Source organism: Nicotiana sylvestris, chromosome 6, assembly GCF_000393655.2.
Source record: "Nicotiana sylvestris chromosome 6, ASM39365v2, whole genome shotgun sequence".
Lineage (NCBI taxonomy): Eukaryota > Viridiplantae > Streptophyta > Magnoliopsida > Solanales > Solanaceae > Nicotiana > Nicotiana sylvestris.
In genome coordinates this window covers 209,632,121-209,644,516 of record NC_091062.1, presented here as the reverse complement: position 1 = coordinate 209,644,516, position 12,396 = coordinate 209,632,121, and the positions used below count along the sequence as shown (strand labels likewise).

The following is a 12,396-nucleotide window of genomic DNA, read 5'->3' as shown; positions in this document are numbered from 1 at the left end:
TATTTTGGAATGAACTAATAAAGAAATCCAGTAGAATCAGAAATGGAAGGAGTAGTATGTAGAAACTACTGGATATGGAATGGTAACTGTTAGGGGAGAAGATATTTTTATCTTGGTTCTAACTTATTTAAAAGATTAATACCATAGACGTATCTTTCGCAAGAGTTATCTATAGAATTGACAAAACAAGCATAAAGCATGAGATACGTGCTAATGTGTCGATATTTAATACATTGTCATGTGAACAGATGATCCTTAATGTCTTCCATGACAATAACTTCAACTTTTCTTTTTGAATGGATTAGAATTTCAATTGTTTTTTTACCCAAATTCATTTCCAGGAGTGGGTCGTGCCCAAAGGAGGCGGGAGGGAGGTGAAAAAGAATAAAAAAAAGCTCTTTCTGAAATTTGAACTATAGATCTGATTAATGTAAGGGGAATTGTAACTCTTTTTTCTTTAAAACATCCTTTACATATTGTGTACTAGTCCAATTAATCCAACTTCTTTTCTTGGTAGGACGCACAATCAAAGGGTCTTCATTCTCGTGGCTAAAATTGAAACATCTAATTGAGGGTGGAGTGTAACAGTACAGCCCACTAAGTGATATTGTTCATTGAAGAGTAAAGTTGTCAGTTAGGAAGTTAGTAGTTAGTTAGTTAGTTAGTTAGTAGTGACAATTGTACACAGCTGTTAAGTTAAAGTAGCAGTAGTAGTTAGTGGTAGTTGTATATATATGAGTTGTGTGGTGTATTTGTAGTTAGATCAATTCAATGAAAAGAAGCCGATTTCATTCTGCTCATTTCCCTCTCTATTCTCCTTCGTGTTCTTCATTTGATCCATGAGAACATGCTCTAGATTTGATCATGGTATTAGAGCTTGATATGTAGATGCCTTAATGCCTTGTCCTGGGTGTGGTTGTGAGGAGTCGAAAAAATATGTTGAACACTTTGAATCTTAGACTTTTGCAGTTTCTTATGGGACTAAACGAGTCATATGCCCAATCCAATAATCAGATTATGATGATGTCTCCCACTCCTAACATAAACAAAGTCTATACTATGATTATCTCTGAGGAGAGTAGACGATCATTAACAATCTCTTCACATACTGTTGACAACCAAGAGAACACAACCTTGTTCAGTAGTGGCAACAATGGAGCTTACAATCCTAAAAACATAGCCTTGTTTACCAGTAAAGGAGGTCCTAATTCAATGAACAAATTTAGGACAAGAAAGAAAACTTCGTACTGTAACTATTGTAATTACAAAGGTCACACCAGAGAAACTTGCTACAAGCTAAATGGTTATCCATCAGACTTCAAGTCAAAGAAGAAGTACAATCTTGCAGGGAACTTTGCAAAAGACAGTCAAGGTATGCATACATGGAGCACGGTTAAAGCTTCAAACCTTGGGTCAACAGGAGGAAACTTTTGGGGTACCATAACTAATTTTGCAGGAAGTACTTCAGCTAATGGAGCGACATCTCATAGTCAGAATCAGAGTAGCTCAGTGGGAGTGCCTCACTTCACTCCAGAACTATACTCACAGATTCTGCAGCTTCTAGGAAAGGGAAGTGAAAACAATGAAGCAACTATGGCAGCAGGTATGGACAATAATGTTACTGATGTCACTGATGAGGCAGTTAGATTCATTAAATCGATAGTAGACTCAGGAGCCACTAATCATATGGTTAGAAGTTTGAATTTCTTGACTGATTCCACACCTTGTGATAAGTTTAGAAAAGGAAAAGTACTCCTACCAACTGAAAATCTAGCTACAGTTAAACACATAGGAACTGCCTATATCTTCCAGGACAGATGAACTAATGTCATGCATATCCCAAAGTTCAAGTACAACTTACTATCCATATCAAAGATAACAAAATAGTTAAAGTGTTTAGTCTATTTCTTTCCTGATTTCCGCATTTTTCAGGATCTATTCAGTGGAAAGGTGAAGGAGATTGGTAAGGAAGATAGTAGACTATATGTTCTTACTTCTAACAGTAGATTGCAGGCTGTGGACAGTTCAGGAAAGGACACTTCAACATCACTTGTTGTAAATACAATAAAGGAGAAGGATGGTAGAATAAATGTAGCCTTGTGGCATAAGAGACTAGGACATTGCCAATTGATGTTCTAAAGAAATTACCTGTGTTTCAGACCATTGATAGTGCAAATTCTGATAACCAGTACAGTATGCCCTTTGGCTAAACAAACAAGGCTACCATTTTCTTTGAGTACTACTATTTCTACTAGTTGCTTTCATACAGTTCATGGTGATGTTTGGGGGCCATATAGAGTGCCCACTCATGATGGAAAAAGGTACTTTCTAACTCTAGTAGATTATCACTCCAGGTATTCCTAGATTTTCCTCTTACCTTCTAAAGCTGAAGTCATTGTTGCACTCAGAAATTTCATGCTTATGATTAAGAATATATATTCCTCCACAATAAAAGTTCTTAGAACTAACAATAGGTGTGAGTTTTTTAACTCTCAGATGACAAACCTCCAACAGAATCTAGGCATAGTTCATCAGATTTCATGCACCTACACTCCACAACAAAATGGAGTTGCAGAAAGAAGGCACAAACACATTTATAATGTAGCTAGAGCATTGAGATTTAAGGAGCTATTCCACTCAGATTTTGGGAAGAGTGTGTGCTCATTGCAGTATATCTTATCAATATGTTGCCTACGTCAGCTCTCAAGGACAAATCTAAGACTCTTTTTAAACTGTTGCATGGTAAACCTCCCAGCTTAGATCATCTACGAGTGTTTGGATGCCTAGGCTATGTTACTGATCTGAGGAAGGAAGATAAATTCTCTCCTAGAGCAGTCCCTGCTATTTTCCTTGGCTACTCAATAACACAGAAGGGGTATAAGATATATACTACTTACTCTAGAAACTTCTTAGTCAGTAGAGATGTGGTATTTAAGGAAGAGGTTTTTCCTTTTCAATACCTAGATACTCCAGTTACATCCTTGTTTCTTGTACTAGATCTATCTACTCTTTCTAGTTCAAATTATAGGCAAGATATCCCTAATCCAGCTACATCTTCTGCATATCCTACCATAACAACTAATGAAGAGACCATAATACCCTCAGATATACATGTTTCTTCTGATAGAAGTTCATAAGTTCCTTCTATGAATGCAATGCCTAATGGAACTGAGCACAATGCTCCCACACAGCCTGCACCTGACATAGGAAGAAAGCCAGTCAGTGTAAGCATGCCACTTATTTGGCTGAAAAATTATGTTACTCAAGGCAAATGGAGTGTCAACTATTGTTATCCTATGACCAACTATGTGAGCTATGACCATCTCTCTACTTCATTCAGTACTGCTCTAGCACCTTATTCCTCTATTGAGGAACCTAAAACCTATCTTGAAGCAGTCAAAAATCTCAACTGGATTGCAGCCATGAAATCTGAGATTGCAGTCTTGGAAGAAAACAAGACATGAAGTATTTTTAATCTACCTGCTGGAAAGGTACCAATTGGATATAAATGGGTATTCAAGGTCAAGAACACAGCCTCAGAAGCAGTAGAGAGATACAAAGCCAGACTTGTGTCTAAGGGGTACAGTTAACAAGAAGGCCTAGATTACACTGAAACATTTTCACATGTGGCAAAAATAGTGAATGTTAGGTCTGTGGTTGCTGTTGCTGCTGCTAAAAACTAGCCAATATTCTAAATGGGTGTACACAATGAATTTCTACAAGGAGATCTTGTAGAAATGTCTACATGGATATCCCTCAGAGGTTTGCTAGCCAGGGAGGGTATCATAGAGTCTGCAAACTACATAAGTCTCCATATGGACTTAAGCAGGCTCCAAGACAATGGAATAAGAACCTGACTGATGCACTACTACAACTAGGCTTTACTCAAAGTCATTTTGACTATTCCTTGTTCACAAAGCACATACATAAGGAGTTGGTTGTGATGTTAGTGTATGTAGATGATCTCCTTGTAATTGGAAGCTATAATAAGTTGATTTTGAAGACAAGGAATGACCTAAAGCTAAAGTTCAAAATGAAGGACTTGGAAGAGCTTAAATTCTTCCTTGGCATAGAATTTGCCAGATCAGACAAAGGGATTATCATAAGTCAAAGAAAGTATGCTCTAGAACTAATTTCATAAATGGGACTTGGAGGTGCTAAGCCTGCTGGTGCATCACTGGAAACTAATGTGAAGTTGACCTCTACTGAGTATGAATCATTTGTCAAAAATAATGAAGCTACTGAGGATAAGCTACTCACTGATGTAGGTTCATACCAAAGGCTTATTGGTAGATTGCTGTATTTGACAATGACTCGAGTTGATATTGCCTTTGTAGTGCAAGTGCTTAGTCAGTTTATGCACAAGTCCAAGCACTCACACATGGAAGCTGTTATAAGGGTAGTAAGGTATATTAAAGTTGCACATGGACTTGGCCTGCTAATGTCAGCTCAAGGATCAAATAAATTACAAGCTTTCTGTGACTCAGACTGGGGATAATATCTACAAACTAGGAGGTCTGTTACTGGCTATCTAGTGAAATTTGGCAATGCTCTAGTGTCCTGAAAATTCAAGAAGTAAGACATTGTTGCTAGAAGTTCAGTTGAAGCAGATTTTAGAAGTATGGCTTCAACTGTTGCAGAACTAACCTGGCTAACCGGTTTGTATAAGGAATTAGGAGTAACTATGTAGTGGCCTATAGATCTCTACCGTGACAGCAAAACAGCCATTCAGATTGCATCCAATCTTATATTCCATGAAAGGACAAAACACATCGACATTGACTGTTTTTTTGTCCGGGAGAAAATAGTTGAAGGAATGATCAAAACACATTATGTGTCTACCAAAGAGCAGCAGGATGATCTTCTGAATAAAAGCCGAGGGAAGCTACAACATGACTACCTTGTATCCAAGCTGGAGTTGAAAAACATATTTCAACCATCAGCTTGAGGGAAGGTGTTGAAGAGTAAAGCTGTCAATTAGGAAATTAATAGTTAGTTAGTTAGTTAGCAGTGACAGTTGTACACAACTGTTAAGTTAAAGTAGCAGTAGCAATTAGTGGTAGTTGTATACATATGAGTTATGTGATGTATTTGTAGTTAGATCAATTCAATAAAAAGAAGCTGATTTCCTTATGCTCATTACCCTCTCTGTTCTCCTTCGTGTTCTTCATTTGATCCATGAGAACTTGCCCTAGATTTGATCAATTTCTTTTGGGCCTAGGTCCACACGGCTATAAAATACATTATTAGGGTTTAAAACTTATTTACTTATATACTCAGCATCTTTCCCCTATTTTGTTGATGTGAGATTTGTCTAGGATATATTTTTTACCATCTTGCCACACTCTTCCACAAATATAGAATTTCAAACTTCTCTCCCTTGTCTTATATCTTTTTTTGGCCAAAAGCACTTTTGGCCAAAAATTGAGGTGTTTGACCAAGCTTTTGGAAGGAAAAAAGTGCTTTTGAGGAGAAGCAGAAGCAGTTTTGGAGAAGCAGAAAAAAATAGCTTCTTTCCAAAAGCATTTTTTGAGAAGCACTTTTGAGAAAAATACACTTAGAAGCAATTTTTTAAAGCTTGGCTAAACACTAATTACTGCTCAAAAGTGCTTTTCAAAATAATTAGCCAAACACAAATTGTTTCTCATCAGAAATACTTTTGAAAAAAAACACTTCCCAAAATAAACTGATTTTTACTGCTCGGCCAAAACACTTCCCATGCAGTACTATCTAGTATAATCAAAGAAGAGAAGCAAGACATGATATGTCACGTGAGGGAAGGTAATTACTCGTAACATTTGTTTCTTTAAAGCTAGCCCCTAGTCCCTACGTACAACAAATAATTATGGGTAAGTGGCCAACTTTGGGTAGCGTGGACTTCACTCTTGGAATCCAATAATTTAGCCTCCTCAAACATGGAAAATCAGAAATGACATTTCTATTATCTTGTACAAAGTCAGCCGCAAATGTTCGTTTCCGGCAACGACTTGGCGCTTGACATAGAAATTGGCGGCTTCCTTTACAAAGTAACTTTAATATGTCTAGGAAACAATTTTCCACTTTCAATATATTAGTGTTTCGTCTAGAAAGCACTAGCACTAGCACTAGCATATATGAAAAATACTTTAACCGTTTTCTTGAAAATATTTTAAAGAAAAATTAATCTAAATAGCCGTTCATCTAAATTAAAAATAGCCGATAGATGTATTATATATGTATAATGCATGTGCAGTATGTGTATAACTAACTGTATATAATCAATGTATAATCTACGCATACCAATTAGAAAAAGTAAACATTGAATCTGTCCGGCTATTTATGTAACAATCCCTATTTTAAATGATAATTTTGTTAGTCTTATAATATTTTATATATGTTAAAATTCATATCGAAAATTAGTTAGCTTAGCTTGATCTACTTAGAACTATCTCACATAAAATTAGTAAACTTAACTTTCATACTTCAAATTATGTCACATAAAATGAAACTTTGGGAGTGATATATATATAGGGCTGGCTGGTTATTTTCAAATATCTATGTTGTTTTCACATAGTATGAATTACCGCAATTTAGACACATTTTATATAGTTTTTTCCTCCTCTTCTTAGGGGAGTACTTTTGAGTTTTGACACCTTTTGACCGAAGAGGTTACAATTGGCGGAACGCATATTGTCGACTTGCCATTGAAGCATTTGCTAGGCAATTAAGGTTAGAATTCTAGTCCCACATCAATAGCCAAAAATTTGGGGCCTATATAAGATATAATGATCTTTTAATATGGTGTGAGGCCTTTTGAGGAAATTGTATGGACTTGACCCAAAATGGACAATATCACACCATGTTAAGAGTATTTTTGGGCCGTTTTATTTCAACAACTGTTATCAGAGGCTAGGTTCGACGGGACGAGTATGAAGATGGTAAAGTGATGATGCGGGATGGTGCACACATAAAAAGAAGCTAGTTGGGGGCTTCGTTTGCCATAATATTCTAACAATGTGGATAAATCTCGAAAATAGACCCGTGGATCGTGGTGATGGGCCACGTGGAATTTAGTTCGAGGGGGAGATTGTTGATGTGCGAGTAAAGTTTCACATTGGTAGCTAAAAAGATGGAGCCCTGCATATAAGATGTAAGGATCTCTTTATGATGTGAGATCTATTGGGGGAAATCGTGCGGGCTTGACCCAATTCGGACAATATTAGGTCATATTAAGAATATCTTTGGCCATGTTATCCCAACAAAGCTAACATAAAACTTGAGTTCAATTTAATTATGAAAAATTCCCTTTAATTTTCTGTAAAAAACAGTAATAAATAATTTTAACAAAAAAAAGATGTAAAATATTTAGAAGAGATTCTTCTAGGACAGCAATACTAATAATTTGCCAAGTTTCTTTGCGACTCGATCAGAAACTTTGCTTGCAACAACAAGAGATACTTTTCTCTTTCGATCTGACTAAATCGTAAACTATAAATAATTATTAATTAGGACCTTATTATTTTCACATGTGATGTTTTATTATTAATATTCTTTCCTTAGGTAGTGAGGAGTAATATATTGGACATAAATGTCGGTGATCCATCATTACACGTGCTTCTTTGGCATTAGGTATCTCCTAAAAGAATAAAGGCAAGAAAATTTTGTTCAAATAGAAGAAAATAATCAATGTAATTTTGGCCCTTTAGTTATAGAACGTTGATTTTAGTTCTCATGGTACGTGACAAAACGTAAAAATAGCACGGGTTAGTCAGTTTTCGGACTAGTCATTCAAAAATAGCCATCATTTATAAAGTTATTGAAAAATAGCCACTACTTTACTGCAACATGAAAAGTTCCTGCACAATATATTGGAGATCGGTGCACCTGTATATGAACTTCCAACATATTATGCTGGAACTCCAACACGAGAAAAGTTCTAGTATAATATACTGCAATATTTTTCCGGATTTTGAACAGTATTTTCATTCAGATTTATCTTTACATGAAAAGTGGCTAAAATTCGATTACTTTTAAAAATTGTGACTATTTTTTAATGACCACTTATAAATCTGGCTATTTTTGAATTTCTCCCTGACAAAACACATACTTAGAGCTGTGCTTTTTTAGTCGTTTACTTAACAATCTTTTTAAAAGTTAAACCTTCAATCTTTAACCTAAAAAGAGTAAAATTAAAGTTTAAAAAAAAAGAAGATCAAAATGACTTTCTCTTGTAAGAAAAATTATTAGTCACCTCGTCCCACACTGTCACTATAAGGAGTTAATTAATTTTAAGAATTTGAAATACTTTCATTCATAAAAATTTATCTATGACTTAAGATATATTTTACGTAATTATAAATATATAATTTTATTTTTGTTATGAAACAATAAAAGAAGAAGAAGAGTATTACAGAGAAAAGTAGGGAGAGAGAATTCTTATTGATTTTGGGATGATTTACAATGGGGTAAGACCCCTCTATTTATAGGGGAAAAATGACTTAGCCACAAAGTAAAACTCTCTACAAGATAGACATTCACTCTAAATAGAATTCTATTCATAACACTCCCCCTTGAATGTCTACTCAATAAGTAATGTGTCTCCTTAAAACCTTAACTAAAATAAAACCCAATAGGAAAAAAAATTCTAGAAAAGGAAAAAGAGTACACATATCTAACAATATGCCTTTTGGTTGTCTCGTTAAAAATCTTGCAAGGAAAATCCAGTGGGACAAAATCTTGTAAGGGAAAAAGAGTGCAACTCGCATTAACTTCCCCTGATGAGAGCATCAATTCACATCTTTAAGCATTTGCATTCCAATCTTGTGCACCAGCTTCAAAAGATCGTTGGTAGAGATTTGATAAACAAATCAACCATATTAACTTGAATGAATATGTTGAACCTTGAAATCATCATTCTTGATAGAGATGAATTGTCTTCATATGATCTTGTTCGAATCGTCAGTTCAATATCTTCACATAGAGGTGAAAACCTTACTATCATATTATCATGCTTATAGTTATAGCAAGATACATATGTGCACAAATTGCACCGAGGAAGCGGTACTTCAAGATCAAGAATTGTATATGCTTTAAGCAACTTAAATCCTTCATGGATTATCATATAAGTTAAGTCATATAAGCCATATAATAGACTTTAGATGCATATCAAGTTTTCATGTCATGCTAGACAAATAAGATATCGAAAACTGATTGCACAACCATTAACTTTATACTTTCAAATATTTGAACTACATGTCCAAAACTACATGTCTTTCATATTAAACCAATTCTATTTGAATTGTGTATCGTCTATTTGGCCAATATTTTTGTATCTGTCTCGACAGCCTTAAGATCCCCATCTATACTTAGCGCTATGATAGATGTCGTCGACGAACATTTTATATCGGTTCCAATAAATTTTCATAAAGACATAACATAGAGTTCTCTTTATTCATATATTCAGGTACCTGAATCTCTCATGAGATTTTATGAAGTGTTATGTCATGTGATCTTCTAGATCACTTGCCTCCTTATTATGATCAATTTGATTATTTGCTCATCTTCTTTATCAAGAAGTTTATTTGAAACCGATTTGTCTATATGGTTTAAGTGTACCATAGAAACTTTGTCCTTCTAGGACTTAATATGAGCATTTCCAATGAGAATATAGTTACTTTCTTTGAGTCAGCAAATGCGTCTGGTATGCTTTGCAATATATTGCAAGTGGATTATCTTTTTATGAACTTCAAGGTCATATTATCGTATTCGAGGATCTAGATATACAAATGATAATTCATTCCACGTAACTTTTTCTCAACTGTTTATCTTATCTCCCTCTCATGTTAGAAAACTAACTTTCTTCCTCAATTTTGGGAACCCATCTTTGTGCATTGTCGTGTTAATAAAAATATACCCCGCACATCAATAATAATAAGATGAAATTATTTGATTCCTGACCCTAAACCACTTGTGAGGGGAGAAAATAATATACTTTCGTATATCAAACTGATATATATATAACTTTGTTCTCATAAGCAATTGTTTAGCTATTAAGTGGAGGCACTCAATAAATCATTTTGCTAAACCAATTGTGATATAAACCAACTTATCAAGATGAACTATCTTGAATAAAAAATCTGAAAATTATGCTCGAAATTAAATTATTGAGCAAGTTACCTCACAAAATACTATGTTGCGGGTTAATAATAATCGCACATGTAACCATCTCATAGATGCATCTTGCGTGGTATACATGGCAGGTGAATGAAGCCATATTCACCTTTGATATTTCCAGCATTCATGGGATTCAATTCCAATTTTAGTTGGTCAATTAATTAATGAGAACAAGCAATATAAGAGAATTCGTAAAGAGCTTTCTAGTTCTTTAATATTTACCCATGTGAATTCTCTATTATTTTTGCACATCATACTTAGATTGATATGGCTAAACTAATTATGCCAATTGAATAAATTATCAATATTGATAAACTTCAGATTTACACATGACATGTGCATTATCAATAAACTCCAAGTTTATTATGATATGAGTTTTTATATCAATAAACTTCTACTTTATTGTGGCATTCTTTTGTTTCTGTAGTACAAATTGGAGAATAAAGCGGGTAACTTTTCACATATATATTATTCCGCTACAAGTTGTAGTAATAGAAGATATCAAATCTTTCCTTTATTTATAGTCTCAATATAATCAACCGCTTTCGCGTATACTTTGGAAACTGAATAAGTTTCTTTGAGACTTACTACAACATAATACATTATTGGTAATCAATTGTGTTTCTCCAAAATAGTATAATTGGCTCTTGCAGAGTTCCCAATTAATTTTGTAATACCCCATAATCATCAATATCCATATGGTGAATATCTCTTTTAAGAAGGAAGTTATACCATTATGGTTATGGTCAAAATTATAAGCAAGATCTGTTTCTTGCATTACCGTTGTCTTTAAATAATCGCATTGCCAAAATATTTTGGCGTACAATAAGTACGTGACCAATGACCATTTATGCCATAATAATGACATTATTTTCTTATTTCCTCTCAAACCTCCTTCTAGAGGTGAGTGTGGTATATATCACTAGCACGTTCATATTCTTCCAAAAATGAATATGTATTCATAAATCACATGTTGTCACATTCACATCATGAATGGATCATAATCATCTATATGTACTTTACAAAATCTCATGTCAAATCGATGACAAATATTACTTTCACAGAGTGAAGGATTATTTTGAGAATCCTTATTATTCTCATTACCACAATGAGACGATTATAATTTCGTCTATTGTCACGTCCACATCCATTAATACATTCATAGTAATAATTTTGTCTTCTTTCAGACTTATTACATACTGCTATCACATTCTCTTAAGGGAATGAGAATGGAGCAAATTCAATGGGACGAGTTTTTAATTCTTTGTCCACAATCATACATGAATTTAATCATGGCAAGACATAGAAATTTTACCACTTTGGGTGGTTATAATTTTTTTCAAATTCCATTAGAGTTACAATCACAATTTATCGTCTTTGCTTGTATTTAAAATCAAATTATAGAATGTCAAGAATTTGAAAGAGAAAAGTAAAATACTTACCTTAAATCCAGAATTTAATCACGAAGGAAGTTCATGGAACAATTGACAATCATTATGCTCAATCCCAAAGCTTCTACTCAATTGATTAGAGTCTCGTGCTGATAACATGTTATGAAACAATAAAAGAAAGAAGAATATTACAGAGAAAAGTAGGGAGAGAGAATTCTTATTAATTTTGGAATAATTTACAATGGAGTAAGACCCCTCTATTTATAGGTAAAAAATAACTTAGTCACAAAGTAAAACTCTCTACAAAATAGATATTCACTCTAAATAGAATTTTATTCGCAACAAATTTAGAGATTTTAAATAATTAATGACCAAACTCACACTAATAAAAAGAATGATAATTTAACCATTGATACCAGATTTTATCATTATTTGTTTGATCGAGGGACAAAGATTAAAATAGTACTAGTAAATTTGTAAAAGTATTGTTAGTGGAGGAATCAAAATGCAATAATTGAACCTTAATTGTACTAGTTAGGTTACATTAGATTCGTTAATAAATGGCAACTGGACTAGAATCTTAACTCTTTTTTTTTCCTCTAAAGTAAATGGAAATATATAGAGAAAGAACAGCTGGCAATGTACAAGTATACAGCCGGCAATTTTTAATTGACAGCAATAGCTGACGAGGATTCTCCAAACCGCCAATCAATCATTGAGGCTTCTCTTTTTGTCTCCAAACAATCCGTTGGATTTTCGAAATTGTAATCCATTTAAGTTAATTAACTTCTAGATTAATAATTTATATATATTTAATAATTTTTTTAAGAGCTATATATTTCGACCGAATACA

At 33.9% G+C, this 12,396-nt stretch overlaps 2 protein-coding genes across 2 annotated transcripts; both read left to right on the top strand.

Annotated features, from left to right (window-relative positions):
* Window positions 1-936: 936 nt before the first annotated feature.
* On the top strand, window positions 937-3,137 carry LOC138872003 (uncharacterized). Its single transcript, XM_070149937.1, has 4 exons — window positions 937-1,689; window positions 1,933-2,080; window positions 2,270-2,321; window positions 2,642-3,137. Exons 1-4 carry the CDS (start codon window positions 937-939, stop codon window positions 3,135-3,137), a joined length of 1,449 nt encoding a protein of 482 aa, XP_070006038.1.
* A 1,004-nt stretch (window positions 3,138-4,141) lies between these two features.
* LOC138872002 (uncharacterized mitochondrial protein AtMg00240-like) lies at window positions 4,142-4,498 on the top strand. The gene has a single exon (XM_070149936.1). It carries the CDS (start codon window positions 4,142-4,144, stop codon window positions 4,496-4,498), a length of 357 nt encoding a protein of 118 aa, XP_070006037.1.
* Window positions 4,499-12,396: the final 7,898 nt, after the last annotated feature.